The 22473-nt window shown below is 30.5% G+C and overlaps 2 protein-coding genes across 2 annotated transcripts; one reads left to right on the top strand and one right to left on the bottom strand.

Annotated features, from left to right (window-relative positions):
• Positions 1-1534: 1534 nt before the first annotated feature.
• LOC129944007 (uncharacterized protein DDB_G0271670) lies at positions 1535-22134 on the top strand. Its single transcript, XM_056053131.1, has 4 exons — positions 1535-1670; positions 17280-17368; positions 17449-17812; positions 17876-22134. Exons 2-4 carry the CDS (start codon positions 17280-17282, stop codon positions 19001-19003), a joined length of 1581 nt encoding a protein of 526 aa, XP_055909106.1. The 5' UTR covers positions 1535-1670; the 3' UTR covers positions 19004-22134.
• On the bottom strand, positions 1605-5844 carry LOC129944008 (scoloptoxin SSD976-like). The gene is made up of 4 exons (XM_056053132.1): positions 2550-5844; positions 2354-2491; positions 1944-2290; positions 1605-1890 (listed from the first exon to the last, which is right to left on the bottom strand). Exons 1-4 carry the CDS (start codon positions 2709-2711, stop codon positions 1605-1607), a joined length of 933 nt encoding a protein of 310 aa, XP_055909107.1. The 5' UTR covers positions 2712-5844.
• Positions 22135-22473: the final 339 nt, after the last annotated feature.

The raw sequence follows: 22473 nt of genomic DNA, 5'->3' as shown, positions 1-22473 counted from the left end.
TACTAGATGTGCATGTGCTGTGCAGTGTGCATATATGCATGCAGTAGATATAGAAGTACATTGGTAACACAGACTAGACATGGCTACAGGATGGCTTCCGAACTGAAAATAGCAAATGTTGCCATTTCGCCTATGGCCGCTGCCAAAATGGAACTACACGGCAGCACACAGGTGTACCTGTACGACCGACGGAGACGATGCATTGCATTGCATATATTCTATCTACGTATGTCGATGTCAGTCGAATATTGTCTAAATCGGTTTTGGCACCAAAAACAGCAGCAGCAATAAAATTGATGATGTGAAGTCGGTGTCGTTGTCGTTATCGTTGTCGTTGTCGGTGGTGAGTTGCCCTCTTATACGGATGGATATGGGTTATGTGGGCTCTATCGATTTTGTGTCTAAATTGAATCACATTTCATTTCCTTAAAACTCAGAATTGAATGAATTTATTCTCGACTGGAAATTTAATCCGATTAATTTTGATAAATTTGTCCACACCCATTTAATCAAAGTGCTGAAGAATTAGGCGGAATTAATAGCTACCCCGAGGATAGCTTGTATACAACTCAAGCTTTCGACTAATTTGTGATGATCTTGGCCTTGGGGTTGATGATTTCACGCAAAAAAATAAAACTTAAAAATCATATAAAATTATATGTTCTTAATGATTTTGCCTTGATAGTTAATAAAAATGCCATTGAACTTGACTGAATTTCGGTTATGTGAATGTGATCACTTTAATACTCGTGTTTTTATGTATTTTTTAAGGGGTAACAGTAATTTTCTAATAAAATTTCTTCATTCGATTCAAGTGTAGTTTGAAGAATTAGAGCGAAAACATCCAAAACTTAAAGGCTCATCTTTCAAACATAGGGGTCAGTAGACTAATTTTGTGACTAAAAAATATTTCAATTGAAAATAAGCTCTGAATATAAATTTAATAGAAATTATTATTTTTTTTTTTGGTATGTACTAAGTATGCTTGGCGCACTTGAACTCTTAAGAAATAATAGTTTCAGAGTTCAATGTCAAATTTAAATGTCGAGGCAATTTATAAACTTGAGATATCTTTATTAATTTTTAATGAGCATTTAGAATTAGTTGAAAACGAAAATATCATAACATATGAATGAATGTTTGTAAGCACATATTGCATTGCTTCAAAAATAAACTTCTAACATTTAAATATACTTTAAAATTATTTTGAAAAAGTAAAATTTTGTAAGCACTGAGGTTTGTTTATTAAAAATGCTATTTTCGTTAGTGTTTGTATTAAGGAAATCCATTTCTAGAAAGTCAAAAAGCTTTTTGTAGCAAAAACAAAATTCAACAATTTCGATTTTGATTGTAAGCACACCTTGAATTCTTCTGAAAATACACAAATTATTACTTACATATACCACTACAACATCCAATAATTAAATTTTCCATAAAATTTAATGATCAATTAATAATTTAATTATTTTTTTTTTAATTTATTTTCAGGATATATTCTAGCTGTATCTGCAGGAATATCAATCTGTGGCACAACCATAAGCATTCTAATTGCGATTATACATTGCTACCGTTCAGCACGTCGAGCCACTACTGGGGCTCTGGCATTACCAATTCCACTTTTGCCAGAAGATCGAACCCCCTTGCACGCGGAGCCGGAACATCCTGTACCCGTAAGTATGCTTCAAAATTTCTAAAATACCCATCAATAAAAGTATTTTACTGATATTTGGTCCATAATTAATTCCTCGATTTGTGCAAGTATTCTGAAACATTGCTCCTTTTAGTGGAAAAAGATTTGGGCAACTGGTTGCAGGTGGGCCACGATCGAATCTTACGTTAGATTGAAAATATGGAAAGAAATAACAAAGCAGACCATAGCCATCTTCAAATCTATAAATTGGTTAAGAAATCAGTAAAATACCAATTAAAATTAAATTTAAGACCTGGCAAGACCACATCCAACTCTTGACAGGATTGGATTAGCCAATCGAGTGAAATTATTATGACCCTTTAAGACGCCATAGTATTCATTGAATTTCGACTTAGATATTTCCGGCGCTTTCATGTTATTCTTTTCGTAGTACCAATCTCTTAAAATTGATGGGAAAAAGTTATTCGGAAAAAAATTTGTTTTTCGAAATGCATAAGATTCAGCAATGTGATAGTAACGTGGTTCTTTTTCTGCAGCATTTTCCTTAGAATCACCCAAATTTGTACAGGGATTTTTTGCATATAGTTTACATTGTTCTAAAAATGTTTCCGCCATAAAAGTTAGTTCATCATCCCAGGACTGAATTAATAATTTATTCTATTAAGCTATTCAGCACCATGCAAAAATAATTATATTCCTTACCAGACTTATCATATTAGCCACCTGCATTTTGTCAGCAATTCTATTCCGAAGTCCATTAAGTCCCAATAAAACATCATTCTTCAGGTTTGACTCGTCCAAGTTAAAAAGATAAAAGTTATCAGAACATTTTGGTTGAGGCTTTAATAAAAAATAAATTTGAATAAAATGCAAAACCAAAATGAATATTCAATCAAACCTTAACATGGCAAAGTATATGCTTTGCCTTGCCGCAATGCATATCACAATAATTCTTTACATTACCAAATTTAAAAATCGATTCGTTATACCAATGGGTGTAGCTGTTGGCATTCCCAATGAAAATTAAGACTGCAATAGCGCTTACAACAATATGCACCATTTTGGTATTGTTTGTTTTTGGTTCTTCGTGCAATTTGGTCTTTTCTTCTCGGCTTCCGTTTGTGTAATTAAAAATCTTATTTTTTTTGTTACTCTCTTACTTCTCTTGTCACAGTGAAAATAATTTTCAGTGAATAATAGATGAACGTCCTTTTCGAGGTTCCTTTTGTTTTCACTTTTGTAAGTTTAACTAGAAGAAAAAAAAATTAATAATAATGAAAACATAAAATCTGCGCCAGAGGTAATTGCACTCCGGATTAGGGCTTCTCAGCTTTTCATTCAGGACATAAAAATAAGAGAATGCTGTTCTCATTACTATTTTTAAGTTTTTATGTTCTTTAATTTTGAGTCCTTTTTTTTTTGAAAACCCGGATATTTTGTTACTCCTGGCAAAGGAGAAGTTTCTTTTCTTTATAAATTTCTTAATTTAGGGCATAGCTCGAAGTGTGAGAATGAAGTGAATGAAGAAAAAAAAGATATATGAAGTAAGGAGAAAAGTTTCAGATTCCTCTATTTTTTTTTTCTTTTGCAATTTGTTATTTTTTTTTTGTAACTTCCTGTTCATTCAGCGCAAGTTAGTTTCTGAGACTCAATTTGTAATTGGAATGAGCTCGCTAACAATGGCTTTTGTTTAGTTACTAATATCTTTTTTTTCTTGTGAAGACTGATTGTGAGAAGTTTTAGACTACTTAATGAGCTATCACTGCAACAATAGGTTCATCTTAATAAAAATGTTTCTGCTGAAATGTGTAGTTTTTTATGAAGGTTTTAAGTTTATAGAAGTAAAATTTCATATTTATGAATCTATTTCCTTAAAATTTCTAATTCACTTGTACCTGGGAAAAGCTGACAATATATTCAAAGTTATTTTGTTTAAATTTCAATATTACCGAAGAAAATGTTCTGCATGTATGTAAGCACACATATTTTATTGAAATTTCGAACCAAGGTTTTCACAATGTCTAATTCCACTAATATGAACAACAAAACATTTGTGCTTACAACTTTTATCCATTCCTACACAAATAAGGAAAACTTAAATCATTAAATAATCTTATTTGAACTCAGCAGCACATGTGCTTACAATATTTTATCAGTAAATAAAATGTAATATCATCCTGATTCACCACCTAATACCTATTTCCGTATTATTTAGTCCTTGTCGTTGTCGTCTTCGAATTACTAGTTACAACGTATAAGTCTGCTTTCCTATACCTATTCATCATCCAAGGACGTTCCCAAAAACCTTATTTCGTTTTTATTTACATAACGCACGTCACAAAAAATCCCCAAGCCACTTCCATACCGCACATCTTACAGTACAATGACAACAAAAAGGTTTACCTAGAAAAAGCAAAATACAAAAAAAATGGAAAATAAAATACCAAAGTTCAAATTTTCTTTTGCACATCGCAGTTAGTTAGAATGAACGAGTAATTTCAATCAGCAAGGTATTGTGTGTGGTTGTTAATAACGTACACGTGCCCCGACACCATAAGCACCATCAAATCCTGCCTTTAGGCTATGGATTTTATATAGGAACCTAAAATGGAAATGAAAAAAAGGGTCAGAACAAAACGGATGCTAGAATCTGTCTCTCGTTTCTGGGTATGGCAAAAAAAAGGAATAATATGTTTTGAAAGAAGTGATTTCATCATCCCTCTGTCTTCTGCCTAATTTAAGCACTTTTCTCTTTCACCCGGATAATTGAATCGTGTACTGGCTCAATAGGTGATCCTTTGTTAATTTATAAAAGGACAAGGAAGGCGATGATGATGACTATACAAACCACCATCATGATTAGCCTGGTTCTCCTGGCCTGATATTGTCGGCTTTGTTTTCATTTCTTAGGTTTTGAAAATTCATAAACTACTTCCACTATATACTCGTTATATAAGGCGGGTATTCTGTATTTCTGGTATTAGATATTCATGATCCTTTTATTCAGATTTTTTGTATTGAAAATTTATATGAAATTCAGGAGATTTTAATTAAAAAATGTAAATTTCATCAGGTCAAACGCCAAAGAATGCCAAAATGATATTTAAGTTCAATTCTGCAAAAACCCTTAGGGTATACAATGTAGTTCAATTTACACGCATAGAATATGTGCAAAACTTGCTTCCTTCACATAATAACCATTTCAAAATACATGTACATATAAGTACCTACCCTCTACCACCCTATGGTAGGATAAATGATTTTTTTTGAATTCGATTTGCCCTACATTCTCGATAGCACTTTCGAGATGATGGGTTCCTACTTCCTACCTACTTATGTGTCTGAAATTGAATTCCTCCTACAACAGGAAGGATGTGGTGGCTGGCGGACGGAGGGCGGGCCCGGGTGGTACCAGGCACAGACGCACACGAAGATAATAAAAGGAAAACGATATCAATTTTATTTTTTTTAGTGTTGAAGCAGACATTTTCTTTTTGTTTTTGGAGGTGTTTTTCTGTAGGGCTTAATAAAACACAGCACCCGATACTTCGAAGTAAAATAAAATGAATACCAATGTAAGTCTCTGACGTAAACTGATGGAACATTAAACATGCCTCTTGGCTTAAGGACATTTTTACGAATTAATATGTCTGAGCTGAGGTAACAAAAACACACACATATGCAAGCAAAAAAAAAAAGAAATGCAGAAATCCTTGAGGACTTTATGATTTAATTCGTAAAATTCTTGCTTACGTAGATACATATATTAACTTGTATTGTCATTTTGGGTTGTTTGGTTGTAAAGTATAAAATGAGATACTTTTTTTGAAAGCTCTTGATAAAATTGTATGGATGTATTTTATAAACTCGTGCTCGTACACATATCGGATGTATTTATGTCCTTGAGAATTTAAGGCTTTTAAATTATATGTTGTTTGAATATATGACTGTTTTTGGGAACAAACATTTACTCCTTGAAATTAAATTAAGGAATAAGTTGTTCAATACTTTTTTTTCCAGAAAATGGATTGAATATGTATTTACATGTCGAAAATTCTTAGAAACAGAAAATTCAAGATTTCTTTCTTTGAATATAATATTTTTGAGTCGAAATGAAATCAAATACTTAAGTGCTTACAAAATCAAACGAAGTTTGTATGTTTTCAGCAGAAATACAACTTTTTCAATTGATCTTATATATTTATGAAAACTCAAGCATTTGCTATCAAATATTTCAAGTGAATCGCAGTTGAAATTTATGAACGCTGACAAAATTTAACGAAAACAAAATATATTCAGCGGATATATACACATTTCGTTTTTAAATTTAATGGCTTTTTATTACGGAGATGTTCAACATTTCTTTTGCTTATGAAACTTTTCTGAAAGTGCGCTTTAAATGTATAAGTGCTTACAAAATTATACGAAGCCAGAATATATTCAGCAATGAAATAAAAAATGTTAAGATCGAAAAAAATTAAGTGAAGTTAAAATAAATTCGAAAAAAAATATCTTACATATTTTTTACACATTTGCAATAGTCTTGTCTTTTTTATATATATAAAACCTTTCAATTACAAAATTTCTATCAATATGTCAAAAAATTGATGGATATAAAAATATTTACATAAATATTTTATTTAATAGCAACAAATTCATATTCAACTATTTAAATTTTGTTACTGCGATGTTACTGTTTTTATTTTTTATTTTTTTATTTTTGATGTTGATAAATTTCTATATGCTTAAACATATAGAAAAGGGAGAACAAAAGCAAGACAAAACCGAAAGAAAAATTTGGTTGCACTTGAATAATAAATTACCTACATGGGAGTGTTAGTGTCTCGAGCTGTCTTTTGTCTCTTCATGTGAGCTGAATTTGAGAAAAAAAAGGAAATGTATGTTCACAACTTCAAATGTGCTCTTATTTATTTAAAATAAAATGCGCTTACTATATTTTTGTGTGGTATCATTTTAAATGTCTCTAAAATGTATATATTTAAACAGTTTTATCATTCAGCTAAATGTGCTTACAAAATTTAAAATGTATTTTCTTCAAAAAAATAAAAAACTCAATGGGTAAAACTTTTATTTTATCTATACTATACAAAATTTTATTGCTAAGGCTCTTACAATATTTTGCAACTTTCAACTTTAAACTATGTGCTTACAAGTTTTTTCAACTGAATTTAATTAAATAATTGTTATGCTTTCGAATGGGTTAAAAAAATTCCCTAAAAACTGTGTGCTTACAATAATTTCTTGATGTTTTTACATAAAAGTACACTTTTTTTTATATATTCTATGCATACCCACGCTCAGAAAATATGATATAATGTATATAACTTCATTTGTTTTCCTGTCTTTATTTTTTACAAAGAGAAAGGATAATGATTCAAAAGTCTCTGTCTATAGCAGACAAACTCAGACCAAAGAAATGATAATGCCATGTCTAAGTGCTTGATTTCATTCAAAGAAAACGAACAGCATAAATAAATAACTTTAGTTATATTCTTCTTTCTATTGTCTACGCTTAGTTATTCATATAATATGCATATATGTAGGTATAGAACATATTTGTATGTGTGTTTAGGGCAAAGCTTATATAGTATACCGAAAAGGCAAAGTGAAAAATCTATTACAGGGTATGTAGATGAAGAAGGTACCCGGGCATATATATAATATCTGCAAAGAGGCAAGCCACATAGTCTGCCTTGCAACAAAATCAAATTCAGCACGTGAGCGCTTCATAGAGAATATTGTCGACTGTCAAGAAAAATTTTCAAAAATAAAAACAGAAGAAAAGGTGGCACTAGGGTGGAGCACCCCCTATATTTGTTGGGGGGGGGGGTAATTCAGCAAGTGACTGTTCATAGAGAAATAAGTCTGCATCCAACATAATTCACAATAAATATCATATAATATTCAAAAGAAGAAGACTCTCGGAACGGAACCAAAAATCTCCCAGAAAAGATAAATAGGAGAAGACAAACCAAATAAAATGCCTCTTAGAAAAAGAAAAAGAAGAGAAATAAGCGGTTGCTAGGGAGAAAGAGAAATCTAGACAAGATGCTGAATATTATGTTTGTAGAATTGACAAAGGAGGTGTGTATGTGCGTCGTCCGTTCGATTACGTATGAAGGACTATACATTTGTGTACGCCAGACTAGGTCAAACATTCTTCTTCAGAGGAAGTGCTCAAATAACCCGACTTAATGACACATGACGCGATAGTGGGTTGACGACATGATTTGGCACACCGCACACCGTACTTCACCCGCCGCTGCCGCACCGTGCTTTGAGTCGGTGAGAGTGTGAATTCTAAGTTCTTGACTTTTGTATTGCTAAGGATATTATTGTTATAAGCGGGTGGTATACAGTTTTTAGCACTGTGCGGAAACGAGTAGAAACGAGGAAAAAACTACAAAGAAACTGCACTGACGAACACTATAGAATACAAAATGGTATTTCTGAAGTATCTTACACTTAAAAGCTTCACACAACTACAACTAAAAGAAGTGAAAATCGATTTTCATCAGAATAAAGTTGAAGTACATTATATATAAAAAGGACTCCTTTTTATGTGTTATACATGTAGGTGTGTACTCTTCTTCACTTAAATAAATTTACTTGAATGTATTGGTGTGAGAAATTTGAGCAGTGTGAAAGAGAGAATTCAAACTACACAACAAAAAAAAATGGTTCTTGAATTTGATATAAACTTGAAGAAGAGGTTTTATTTATATTTCCTGTTCAAGTGGAGAAATCAAGGATTTTAGAGGATTTTATCTATCTACGTTTATCTTCATTTTTTTCTCAGCTCGTTGTTATTGTTGTTGCTATGTCGTCAGGTTTGATCTTTCTTGTTTAAATCTAATTAAAGCTGTGTAAATATTTTTGTTTCAATGTTTGCTTGACAATTTGAAAAGAAAGAGAGATTGTATTTGATGAAGAAAATTCAAGGATAGCAGACAGTTAAAGAAGAGAATAGCTAGGTATACAAACTATATATTGTTATAGAGTATGTCTTTGACAATATTGAATTATAAATTTAAATTTAGCACTTTTACCTTTGTTGCATCATTTTTAAGGTGACTATCTAGGTGCTTACAAAATCTAATTACGATAACATGTATTTTAGTATGCAACGTATTTAAATACACCACTTTTTTAACTTATAACTGTGTGCTTACAAGATTCTCTTATGGAAAAAGATTATATTATAATTTAAGAGTTAGTCTATTTTACCAAAACCTTGTTTATATAAGAATACTTTGATGTGATATCCAACAAAAATCATGTGCTTACAAAATCACAGAAATAGAAACCTTGATATCTTAATTTCTAGTATTTTAATATGCAACTTGTTTAAATACTCCACTTTTTTAACTTATAACCGTGTGCTTACAAGCCTCTCTTATGAAAAAAAATCTTATTATAACTTGAAAGTTAGTCTGTTTTACCAAAACCTTGTTTTTCAGCAGTAAATTGGTATAAATAAGGATTTTTTTCTTAAAATTACGTTATTTTATTGTGATATCCAACAAAAATCATATGCTTACAAAATTCATTCACAGAAACAAAAACCTTGATATCATAATTTCTTAAACAATACAAATTATTGCCAAAATGGCATGTGCTTACAATTTTTAAGGCCAAACAAAAAAAAACTTTCCATACAAAAATGGTGTCATTTACACCTCTCTTTCACCAATAGCCTTGTATTCATAACAAAACAATAGACAGTGACACCACACCACTTGTGCATCTGGAGTCTATACAAATTTTGTTTACATTATACAGCTGTTGTTATTTTCAAAAATTTTAACTTACGACGTAGTAAATTTTTTTGTTCATACCATACCATATCATATATACCGAATTACCTTTAGCCATTGTGTTATTTTTGTCATCGTACACCTCACCTCAATAGGATTTCAACAGAAATCAGGTTAATCTGAATTAAATTTCCACTTGAGTAAACATTTACAAGAAGTCTCAAGGTCCTGTGTGCGATTTTAACCTACTTTCCTTTTATTTTCTCTGTGCTAATCGAAGCATGACAAAATCATAAAGCAAAGCACAATATCAACAAAAATCTGGCTGGCTTCACATTCGCATTCGCACCAACCAACCAACCATCTGTGAAACACGATCCAAACATCCTGCATCTCACACAGCGAGTAAAACTGACAGCAGTGATCTTTCGTGAAAAGTGATTCATAAGATTCCTTTGGTGGCTGCTTAAAGACGAGGTTAAATGCACCGCATAGATATTGTTTGATCTATCGGAACTTATATTGAATAGTTTACAAAATCAAACTTCTTTATATGGCTTTCGAAAGTATAGGAGTGTCTGTCTTGGGAATTCCCTATTTGCGTCTTTGGTTTTCTTTATTTTTTAACATTCCACTGTGTTGTTGTTTGTTTTAGTAGCAAAGACAGTAGACTGATATCATATATTGCCAGATCATATTTCGGACAAACAAAAACTAAGACCGGAAACCCTTCAACAATGTTGCACGTTTACCACTATGCCAACCATACCACCACCACCGATCTATCGTCCGTCGTTTTGTTTTTGTTTTGTTGTCTGGGACGAAGAAACTAAATCTTCAACTACTATACTCACTATCTGCTTGGCTAGATATTGAGTTCAAATTTTATTTTTTTTTTCTGAGCTATTAATGTGCGACGCCATAGTGTGGCATGTAGCTCATTGAAGAGTTCTATATACATTTTCTTTAAAATGATTCATGAAAAAGTTGTCAAGCACTGCCTTTTCTAACATTGGGAAGGTGTGTTGGAGGAGCTAAAGTAGATGCTTACAACTTATTTCTGTATAATTCAATAAAATAAAGCCTAATCATTTAAAAACATATCGAAAATATATCAAATGTTCTGTGCTTACAATCAAATACGTCATTTCAATGCATGCTTACATGATTTTTTGATGTTCATGAAAACTACATTCTACCAATGATAAGCCCCTTAAATACTTTCTTATTTATCTGCTGTGCTTACAATTTTTTTTAAGCATTCGTATCTCCATAAATTAAATTGAGAAAAAAAAGAACAAAAATGGACATGCCTATGACCTTTATAACTCACAAACTTAGCCAGACTCAATGTTTACATCATATATTTCGGCTAGACACCAAGAAATGTTTAAAATTTGCCAAAAATAAGAACATTTATTCCAATATACAAACCCACATATCCGGATGGGTTGTTTTTCGGCTATTTTCTTCTTGTGTTTTTTTTTTTTGCTGAAATGATAATTTACCCACCTATACTATATCTACATATGTAAGCACTCAAATATTACATACAAAATATCCATTCTGACGCAAATTGGCACAAGATTAAACATTCAAAGCGAAAACAAAAAGAAAAACTAAATTCACACAAATATTTTTGGCTTTCTACGAGAGTTAATATCTAGCTGAATTGTTGCCAGCAAAGAACACAAACAAAATAAGAGGCTACGACGAACCAAATACTTCCAACTCATTATATGACACATTTGTGCAGCCAGTTGCTGCTCTAGATGATGGTATTTTTTTTTTTGCACTCAAACTGCATTTTAACGTCTTAATTTTTTATATATAACTTTCGTCTAACATCCCCAAAAGAGACGACACTCTATATCCTTTAAATTGATTTTTTCTTATCCCTAATGTCCTCGGAATTTAATTTCCAGAGTTTTAGCTTACTTATTATTAACCTCACAAGACTTGGAACTCACCTATTCTATAGATTTTTGTTGAAGGTTTCTGCATTTGTAAGATATCGACTTGGTTTACCTGTATACGGTATACGGTATGGGACGCATAACGACGACGAACGTAACACGACAGCAAAGTTGTGTAGTTGCCTCACTTGGAACGTTGCCAATTTTTGTATTCGGAGCAATGAAATGCTAGACTAGACTGCATGATGCTGTTGTCGGGTGTTATTTCTTTTCGTTTTGTATTTATTTTGTCGTCGTCGACGTTTTGTTTTTGTCTGGTGATTTTGAATGAAATATATTTTTATTTTTGTTTTTCATTTTTTTTTCCTCAGTGTTCTTGATGCTACTTTTTATTTATTTATTTTATTTTTATTTTACATATATTTTTCTGTCTTTTTCAATTCATTGTTTTGGGTTTTGCATCAAGCTTTTTTTTTGTGCTGTGTTGAATATCTACATACATCCATATTCAGCTAAGGCATATTGCCTGAAGAGGATATGCAATGCAAAAATGATGTTTCCTCTTAAAGCAAATTCTTTCCTCTTGTTGTATTTGACAGTTTTATTATTGAAAATTGAAAAAATTGTATTTGTTTATCATAAATTTTTTCATGTTTGTTCTAATGTTTAAATAAAAAAAAAAAAACATATATCAGTTTGAAAAAGTTGACAGAGAACAGAAAGTATTTTTGAGAATTCAGCTCATATTTTATTAGTGCTTACAACTTTTTTGTAATGTTGCTATAACCATCATTAGGTTAAATAACACTTAAAACAATTAAAGCTTGAATATGATTGTGCTTACAAAATTGAATGCGATATAGAGCTGTGATTTGGATTTTATATATAGGAAAAACGGAAGTTTTGTAAATTCAGCTCATATTTTACTTGTGCTTACAACTTTTTTCACTTTATTTAACAACCTTAAGAATGTTTCATTTAGAACATAATAATTCTAACCTTATAAGCATTGTGCTTACAACATTAAATAAGAACCTAAAACATAATCCTAGCTTTTCTCTTGAGTGAATTTCGTTTAAAAAAAAATATTAAAAGTGTCATTTTTGTTCCATCAATTAGTTATGGTTGATGGATTTAAAAGTTTCTTGTTGCCTAATTTAATTTATTATCCTTGTTATTTTTCCATTAGCATAGGGCTTACAAAATTTATTCCTCCAAGGACAATAGATTATTATTATTGCCTACCCCTTTTCTACTCCATATATATACAGATATCTTTATGTATATTAAAAACTCATAACTATCGTCCTCCACTTCTCAAAGTCATCTGAAGGTTACGCGTGCAATTTGTCCAATCCTTTAGGTTGATGTTTTTTTTGTTTTTCTTCTTATCGTATCCTATCGTTTTACTAGCTACCGCTGCTGGCTGTGTAATAAAATCCATTTGACTGATGATGTTGGTTGATGTGCGGTTATAAAATTGATTATACACATTTTTCATTTTTCTGCTATCCCCTTGGACAAAATATAAAACGAGAAGCAAACCAAAAAAGGAAGAAATTAAGAGAGAGAACAAAAAAATGACTATAAGTATGCAAATTTTTATTCAGGATATTTCACGGCGGCTGTCGTTCATGCGTATGAACATGAGAAGACATAAAGCAAAGGAACACACACACAAAAAAAACTGCAACGCTGCATTTGCGTGTCTGACAGCAACACAAACAACAACAAAATTCTGTATGAAACAAAAGGGAAGAGGGGAAAGAAGTCCTTGAAAGTCTTTTTAATGTTATATTTTTTTATCGTTGCGCTTAAGGGAAAATTTATTATTATTATCCAACACACCGGGATAATAATGTCAGCAGGGTTAGGTAAAATGCCAAGTAAGGTGTTGCTCAACAACGACAACGAACTCACGGGGGAATGCCAAAAGGTTTCACTGCTGTCGCGCTTGATGTCCTGCAGTTGAAGTTTGATAAATGGCAAGGAACAAAAAAAAATGATGTGTGTGCAGTGCAATCATATGTCACCGGGCTTAACGTGCTCATTGTGTTTTAACGCACGCATTTTTATGAATTTGCATTTATTTTTGTTAAATGTGAATTTACACAGAACTTCAATGAGGAAGTACTTGTATAAATTTGAATAAAATATCGTATTGTTGTTATTTGAAGGGAAAAAAAGACATTTTTCACGTTGAAATATTTGTAAGCACGTGTTAATTAGCTTCGGTTCCTAAGTCAATATTAACTTTTACTATTTTCAAGTCAAAATAATGCAAAAAAACTTGTAAGCACAATCAAATAAAATTAAAAGAGAAAGTTTTTGTAAGCATGTAATTAAAAACAAAGAAAATTTGTAAGCACTTAAAGTATCATTTAAATTAAAAAAATAAAACACAACATACATAAACGCTACCATCAAATGTAAATTAGTGTTATAAAGAAAACCCATTAAACTATTTACCAACGCACCATTTACTTAAAATTAGTGCACATACAAGCCAGCCAACTCGCTTCCCATTGCGACAAATATAAATTGCATTTTCAAGTTCAAATAACGAAGAAATTTATTTTAAGATGCAACATCACATATAAAAATATACTCGTATGCATCAGATTGTACTGCGACTGCGATGCGATGACTGCCTTTATAGTTGGAGGAGTTGCAAATGCAATCCAATGTCTTGCCTTATTTTTTATAGTATTTGCACCGAGACTGTGAAATTTGGGTCGTCGCTCGACGTCGTCGTCGTGTCGGTCGTATCGTATACGTTTCAGTTCAAAAAAAAATAAAAAGAAAAGGAAACTTTTGTTTCTGTGCTTGTGGATAATGGCAAATGGCGGCGACCGGCGTAGTGGCATAGCATGGCATAGCAACAACGACCAACGAAGCAGACACATAATCGAACTTAAATCACCCCAAAGACTGCAATTTATGTTAATCTTTTGGGAAATTGTTTGCATTTGCAATAAACATTTCGTTGTTGTTGCTGCTGTCGTTGTTTTTTGATATTGGTTGTCTGGTCGAAATGATTTTGTGATTATAATACAAAACAAAAAATAAATGCTCAACTCATGAACAAGTGTATTTAACAGAGGCTCTTTACCCCAATTTATGTCTGCTGACCACAACGCAGTCTGTTGCACTCCAGACAGACAAAAAACATACTCGTAATAATATATATAAATAAAAGTACGTACGCTGTGCTGCTGTTTGGACCGAAATAACATGAAACCAAAAGCAATAATATACAAAAAGAACGCACGAAAGTTGATAAAAAAAGAAAATTGTATGCACGATGTCGCCATTTTTTGTTTTTGTTGTTGCAGTGTTTTTTATCACCAATTATACGTAGGTAGTTGTTTGTGTGTTGAAAATAATTGTTTAGTGGCATGTTAAGTGAACTTTACATTGATGTACGCGTCAGAAGTGAAATCAATTGAAAACATGACAACAGAAACTCATCAAGCTAAATACATGGTTTTTTGTTTCGAGTGATCTGGACAAAACGCAAAACAAAAGTTGTAAGCAAGTAAATATTTAAATTGAAATATGTATTTTCTGAGAGGTGGTGTTATTTCCCAACTTAAAATTGACCTGCTTACAAAAAAATCAATACTATTCAACTTTTGGTCGACATGTTTTGAAGCAAAACAAATAATTCAAAAAAAAAAAAGCATTTTTTGATTTAATGGAAATAAAGTTCTTACCACATGCAACAGCTGTCATAAATGTAAAGCGTAATGATTGCTTTTATTTTTCTTATTTTTTTTGTAAAGAACTTCGTGTGTGAAAGTTTTAAAAATTGTTTTTGTTTTTCGTTAATAGGGTACCTAATTTATAATCGCATGATATTCCTTCATCAATCTCTATAGCGTTTACACAGATCCTCTTAATTGAATTTATCTAAATGAAAAACAATTAACTCATATCATGTTTTTATAACCTTCTTTTTAAAGGATTGTAAGCACACGTTTTCAACTAGCTGAATATTCATAATCTTGATGAAACACGCCCTACCTACATACCTCGTTAAAGATTTGATTTCATTCATCTAAATTCGTATATTTTTGTTCGAATATTCATGGCACGTTTGTTTGTCTGTCTGTTTGTCTGTCTGCTAACTTTGTTTCTCTTATTTTGTTTTTAAATCATCAGGGTGGACTTGAAAATAAATGGTTTTGCTTTAAATTTTGTTTTTTTACACCTTAAGGTATCCGACTTCTTAAAATATACAATTGCATTTGATTAGAACGCAGAGGTTGGGTATATCCCAAATATATACCAACAATTATTGTTCATGCCCAGTTTTAGCGTGCAAGCTTACTTGACTTTGGAATTTCGGAGTGAAACCCAAAAGCCCCGATTTACACAACAAAGTCCACATACCCTATAGTCTACGTCAAGACTATTTTCCTCGATTTTTTTAGGGTCTTATAGCTAATGTATTTTATTGAATCACCTAGGAAGCTAAATCCACGAAATTTGAGAATGTTTAAATAAGGAAAATAATAACACAAAAAAAAGCACGTGAGGAAAACTTCACTGCACTGCACTAGTGACGACGAACGACGCGACGCGGAGACCCCTTCCTCCTCTGAGTCAAGATCGAGACACAGGCAAGGTACAAACATTTCGGCATTCAGGAAAGGGAGAATTATTTTTGGTGTCACATTGCTTCGTTTGGTTTTGTTGATGTTGTGTGTCAGTTTAGTTGGAAGCAGTACAGTACCTTACCTAAATATATGATGGTAAATATAGCCTTGGTATTTAGAGGGATTTTCGCTGATTAATTGGATACCTATGTCTTTTTGTCTGATGAATTTCAGAATAGGATTTTAATGGCATTCAAACCACGGACACCTGTGCACATGGCGAATGTGAACATTAATTTGCCTTGAAGTGTGGAACAATCATTTGTCTCTCTGCAAGCACGTGCAATGTTACAAGCATTCAACAATTTATTAATGTGTGTGTTGTGTGCTTTGTATGTAATTGTGTGTATGTGGGTGGACGGCATTTTGTAAGAGGTTATTTGAGATAAAATATATGCAAGTGATCAGGTTGTTTATTATGCTCATAAATAATGTACACACAAAGTTACTAAGTAAAAATATATACATTTTATTCTAAGCAAGGTATTTCAGATAGCACTTATTTACAAGAATAATATGTAAGCAGGTTGTTTACATATTTGATTTCCAAACCATTTGCAACCTTATGCATGAAATTGATTATTCAATTTATAATAACCACTCAACACATTATTTTTATTTTCCTAAGAATAAATGGTTTTTTAGCAAGCTTACCATGAAAATAAATTTAAATCATGTAAGCACACTTATTACAAACGACTTTTGATTAAAGCTTATAAGAAAATGCCAGAAATCATTGATAAATCATCAAAAAAGTTGTAAGCATACATTATTTTTAAACACAGCTCTTATTTTTCGTTTGTATCGTATATTCAATATATCCTTGTATTCAAAATTAATATTTAGTATGCAAGCTTACCTAGAAAATATTCAATTTTCTTACCAAATCCAAGTATAAATCTTGTAAGCATACAGCTTACAATGGATCTCTGATTATATTTTGCTATAAAACTTCAGAAATTATTGATTGAACATCAACAAATTTGTAAGCATGCACTATTTCTAAATCTTAGTCTTATTTTTTTCTATTTCTGATCAATTTATTCCAACAAAATAGAATTGTATTAATATAGAGTTATCATGGGCTATATCACTCTTTTTGGGTAGCTAAAAAATGATGTAAGCACATAATTTTTTTCAGAATTTCAATTATGTACGATCAAAGAATTAACCAAATATCAGTTAAAAGTCAAAATAATTTGTAAGCACTCATGTTTTCCTTCGAATTTACCCGAATTTACCATTTTTAATCTTAATTTTTCTTTTCTTTCAGATGCTATCGGTACAGTCTGCCGGCTGCGCGGGAATGGAGCGGCTCGGCGTTCCGGCCCGCACATCTTTAAATACACCTCCTGACGACAGGTTAGATTCTTCTTTCTATATTAAACCCCCAATTATTGTATTTCTAAAAATTTTTTTTTGTTTTTTTTTTTTTAATATAGAGGCCATATAAGTCGAAGAATGCGTGTTGATACAATCCAAGCTCGTGATCTACTAGTACGCGATACAACACTACTTAGTGATAGACAAATTAGAAATAATAATCATTTACATCAGTATCATCGAGTTGGATGTGGTGGAAGTAGCAGTAGTAGCTATAGTATTTGTAATAGTAGCAATATTCGAGGTGGAATTGATGCAGCGACGATAATGACTGCTAAACAGCAACAACAAGCCGTCGCCGCTAAACTTAAACCAATTAACAATGAAAAGCAACAACAACAAATTCGATGTCCACATCATATTCCATTACCAGATAGTGAATGGGGTCAAGATCGTGACTTGCAGATACGAGCACAGTATCAGGTTAGTTCATTGAACTTTTTTTTTTTTAAATAACATTGAAATTAATTTTGTTTTATTTTATAGCAATCCGAGATAACCCGTTCGTATATCAAGCCACCTCCTAACAAAACAGTCTTAGACGTTCCAGAGCAATCCTATAATTTTTACTCATCAACAACGCTGTCATCGATGGCGGCAGCATCGTCAGCAGCAGCCAATTCGGGTGTTTCGTGCAATTTAAAATCTAGCCTAACTAATCAACATTCTAATATCCACCACAACTACCACCTGCAGCAGCAACAACATCCACTGCCCTGCTCAAGTGGTAACCAACAATCTGCAATATTAACACAACAACATCAAAAATCAAAACCCAGTGTAATAACAAAGCTGTTCTCGCGCAAAAGCAGTCCCAAATCGCCAACAGCACTCTGTTCGTCATCATCAATATCGTCGAACTCATCACTTTCATCGAGTGCATCGTCATCGTCCTCATCTTCATCATCGTCGTCCTCCTCTTCGTCATCATCACCATCGTCGTCGTCTGTCTCAACATCGTCGTCATCATCATCACTGTGCTCGGCACAAGCACTTCCAATATCAATAGCTGCCACATTGACAGCAACAACATGTAGCTTGGGAGCGGCAGCACCTTTCCAAAATAATCTTATGCCCACCAGTAGTAGCAACATTACCTCGAGTTCATCATTTATGACGACAATCGGTGCCACGGCCTCAGCACGAGTTTCGCCATCACCTCCGTTGGCGGTATCAGTTCCCGTCGCCGCATCATCTTCTACCAATATGTTGCAACAACAAAAATTCCATTTACAACAACAACAACACCAGCAACATCAGTTGCTTGTTGATAGTACAAATTCCAGTAACTTATCATCGACCTCTCTGCACTTATTAAAGAACAGTAGTAGTTGCAATTTATCATCAACATCGTCCACATCAGCTTTAGCTTCAGCTTCAGTAGTTACAGATGTTGCTTCAACATCCATTGATTGTTGCTATGCTCAAGCAACAAGTATCCAACGATCACATTCTTCTTCTTCTTCTGTGGCAATATCATCTCAGCTGCAACACCAACAACAACAACATCAACAATCAATCGATAACTGTGTTAATAGCAATAGTAGCAGCAGCAGTAGTATAAGTAGTAATAATAGTATGTCAAGTTCGAGAAACTATCAGCATCATATTTGACAACATAAAAATGTAGTTAAAATTAGCTGAAATACTAAATCTAGTAATTATTGTAGTTTTTCCAATAACCACCACCACCATAATATAAATAATATTAATAATAATAAAAATTCTGCTGCTGTATGCACTTTTTAAGTTTAAACAAAAATTGTACCAGTAGCAGGATGTCAAATGTATATTTTTCATTTCTTTAAACAAACAAAAAAAAAATTATTCACACTGTCTAGACTTAATGTGTATGCTTATGATGTAATATTTTATTTTCAAAAAATAACTAAAAAAATAAAAAATTTGATGTAAATTTAAAATATATACAAATATGAATTTGTATTAGGCAATTCAATGAACTAAATCAAAATCCATTTTATTGTGTTCCATTAGAAATTTTAATTATTATAATTATATAATTGGGTGCTGAATAGAAGCTGAATTGATAGTTGAATATTAAATATAGTCGACGAAACATTTTTAAAAAAATACTCACATAGTTACATATGTGCTGAATAAGTTTAAATGCAGCTGAATAGGTGGATTATAAAAATCAATTGTCTAAAAATGAGAGAAAAATAAGAATAAGAACCTGCTCAGTGGGACTTTTTTTTAAAATAAAAACATTATGTTCTTAGAAACGATGTTAACGCTTAGACGATGATATCAGTATAACATGAAAATCAACTCGAAACTGATTTTCTCTGATTCACTTTTACTGATTTAAAATTTGAATTGGCTTCAAAACATTCCAAATCTCACTGTTAATTCTCGCAACAGTTAAGATGTATACCTATACTTTACCTTCTTATCAAAACTTATTTGTAAGATCCTTAAAAATAAAATAAGTATGTAGATCAATACAAAATTTTAAATGGTTTATGTTAAAATATTCCCATAAAGGTTTTGAAAATTTCGTTAATATTTATTTAAAAAACAAAGATCTAATACCAATGGCAATTCAGCTTCAAGTTATTTAAATTTTATTATTATTATTATGTAATGTATCTCAATTTCACATTAATTATCTAAATTTTAAAAGAATTAAATCTATTTTTTCTAAATAAAATAATAATTTATATAGCTAAAATCAAAAAAAAAAAAAACAAAAGGTTTCATCCATCACAAAGTTAATTTTTTAATTTTGTTTACTTTGTTTAAAATTTAGAAGAAAACAAAATATAATCAAAATTATTTAACCTAATTACATAGAAAAAGCAACAAAATAAAACATTTGTTTATATCTACTAAAAACATACAAAACAAAACAAATTCTGCAAAAATTAATTAACAATAAAACACATTCATACATAATTCCAACTATTCCAACCTAACACACAAAAAAAATACAAAATTCAATACCAAAATAATAAAATTATAAATAACAACTTCCTCTTCAACATTTTTTAACAAAAAAAAACAAACAAAAACTTAGAACATTAAAATATTTAAAAATATGTGGTGTGGATATGCAATTTCAGTAAACATAAATAAATTATTTAAAGAAAAAAGTTAAAAGTAAAAAAGAAAAATGTAAATATGCTAACTTTTGGATTTTAAACCTTAAATAAGATTTATGGTGTTTAACTCATATGTATAGACAGATAGATAGAGAGAAAGAGCTTTTAGCTTATTTGCAAGCTACCCACCCCAACTGACAGCTCTAGCGCAAGTTACTGCCACTTAATGAGGAAAAACCCTTATTCTTGAAGAAAAAGCTAAGAAATACATTCACACATTACATATATTAAAAACCTTATTAATAAAAACAAAACAAAATAGTAGACAATTTAAAATCAAAAAAAAAAACATACTTAACAATAAATAAATAAATTATATTTTTTTAATTTCTATCTTTAAAACCTTTTAATTGATTTTTATAGCTATTTTTTTGTTTTTTTTTTGTTGTAAATTAAAAAAAGATACTAAACTAAAATAGAAAAACAAAAAACAAAACATAAACTAGATAAACTATAACACGGAGGTGCATCAGATACTATATATATTATATTATATTTTTTTATTTAACCTCTTTTTGTTATAAACATTAAATCACTTGTATATTAAATCAGTAAATAAAACCATTTTTTTTACAGAAAACACATCAAAAGAAAAAAAATTAGCCGAACTACCTCCTAATTATATTAAAAATAAAAACTGCATACAATTTAATCTCTTCAAAATTTTATATAATATATTATTATTTATTTAATTTCTCGGATATTTATAATTTTATATTATTTTTATTTTTCTTAGTAAAATATAAAAATCTAATAATAAAAAAAATATTACATCAAACAAAAATCTAAGCCGTCGACTGATATTTTAATGAAATGTTAATAATTCCGAAACAACGTGTAAGCAAGACAAAGAATGGGAACTGAAAAAAATAAAATAAAACAAATATAAATAAAAAAAAAACAACACTATATTTATCAAATATAACATTACAAAAATATATATATATAAATTATGTAATATTAAAATTAACAACAAAAGAAACAGAAAGAAAAACATACGACAAAATATTTAAACAAAAAAAAAAGCTATGTGAAAAGTATTACCATTTAAGAATAGTTGTGTATGAGGAAAAAAATTATTAAAATAAAATATATATATATATATATACATTTATATATATGTTTAATTAAATTTAGTTGCTTATTAGTTTATAAATTATTGAAATAAAATTTTGTAAATTAGCATTGAAAATCATTATTTAAATTAAAAGAAAAAATTATTTTAAAAATTTTTCTCAAGACAATTTTCTTTCTTTGTGGAAATAAGGAAAAACAATATTAAAAAAATTATTTATTTGTATAATAATAACAAAAAAAAGGAAATTGAGGAGAATATAAAGTAAATAAATGGGGGACTACAGTATATAAATATATATATAAAAAACAACATAAATAAATCTATATATATATTATATATAAATATATATAAAATATATTATAAATACAAACTACATTAAGCAAATGCAAAAATAAAAAATATTGATGTATAAACAAATTAGTGAAATTTTTTTAAAACAAGATATTGTTGTTGTAATAAAAATTTAAACAAAAAAAATATTATTAAAAAATATTAAAACAAACAAAAAAAAAAACAATGAAAAACAAAATGAATAAAAAATCATTAAATATGAAAATATATAAAATAATTTTGTTTTGTTTTTTATTTGGTGGATATAATTGACGAAAGGGTTAGGTTAGGTTAACGTAGCTGCGGATTGAAATCCACACACTTAGTGTTCTGTTAGTCTTATGGATATTTAATAAAGCGATGTTGTCTCTTTCAAGTTGTGTCTTCAAGTCTCTTAATTAGAGCAATTTATGTAATTTCACAAAAACTGTTATACGTTAAATATTTAGTATATAATTGTAGAATTTAGTAAAACAATAGATAATATAAAAGTTAAGAAGGTGAAGACCTACACTTACTTTTTTAACTAAGGCCAAGAGAAAGGCCCATTTTGA

Source organism: Eupeodes corollae, chromosome 2 (assembly GCF_945859685.1).
Source record: "Eupeodes corollae chromosome 2, idEupCoro1.1, whole genome shotgun sequence".
Classification (NCBI taxonomy): domain Eukaryota; kingdom Metazoa; phylum Arthropoda; class Insecta; order Diptera; family Syrphidae; genus Eupeodes; species Eupeodes corollae.
Note: the sequence above shows the minus strand (reverse complement) of the source record. Positions and strands in the feature narration are given on the sequence as shown.

What these genes read in the sequence shown, in the direction of transcription:
- LOC129944008 (XM_056053132.1), bottom strand. Translation starts at nt 2,711, where the DNA reads ATGGTGCATATTGTTGTAAGCGCTATTGCAGTCTTAATTTTCATTGGG. An exon ending in ATATACTTTGCCATGTTAAG is followed by an intron (nt 2,492 to 2,549) that starts GTTTGATTGAAT and finishes TTTTTATTAAAG; the next exon opens with CCTCAACCAAAATGTTCTGA. An exon ending in TGGCTAATATGATAAGTCTG is followed by an intron (nt 2,291 to 2,353) that starts GTAAGGAATATA and finishes TTATTAATTCAG; the next exon opens with TCCTGGGATGATGAACTAAC.
- LOC129944007 (XM_056053131.1), top strand. Translation starts at nt 17,280, where the DNA reads ATGCTATCGGTACAGTCTGCCGGCTGCGCGGGAATGGAGCGGCTCGGC. An exon ending in AATACACCTCCTGACGACAG is followed by an intron (nt 17,369 to 17,448) that starts GTTAGATTCTTC and finishes TTTTTAATATAG; the next exon opens with AGGCCATATAAGTCGAAGAA. An exon ending in AGATACGAGCACAGTATCAG is followed by an intron (nt 17,813 to 17,875) that starts GTTAGTTCATTG and finishes TTTATTTTATAG; the next exon opens with CAATCCGAGATAACCCGTTC.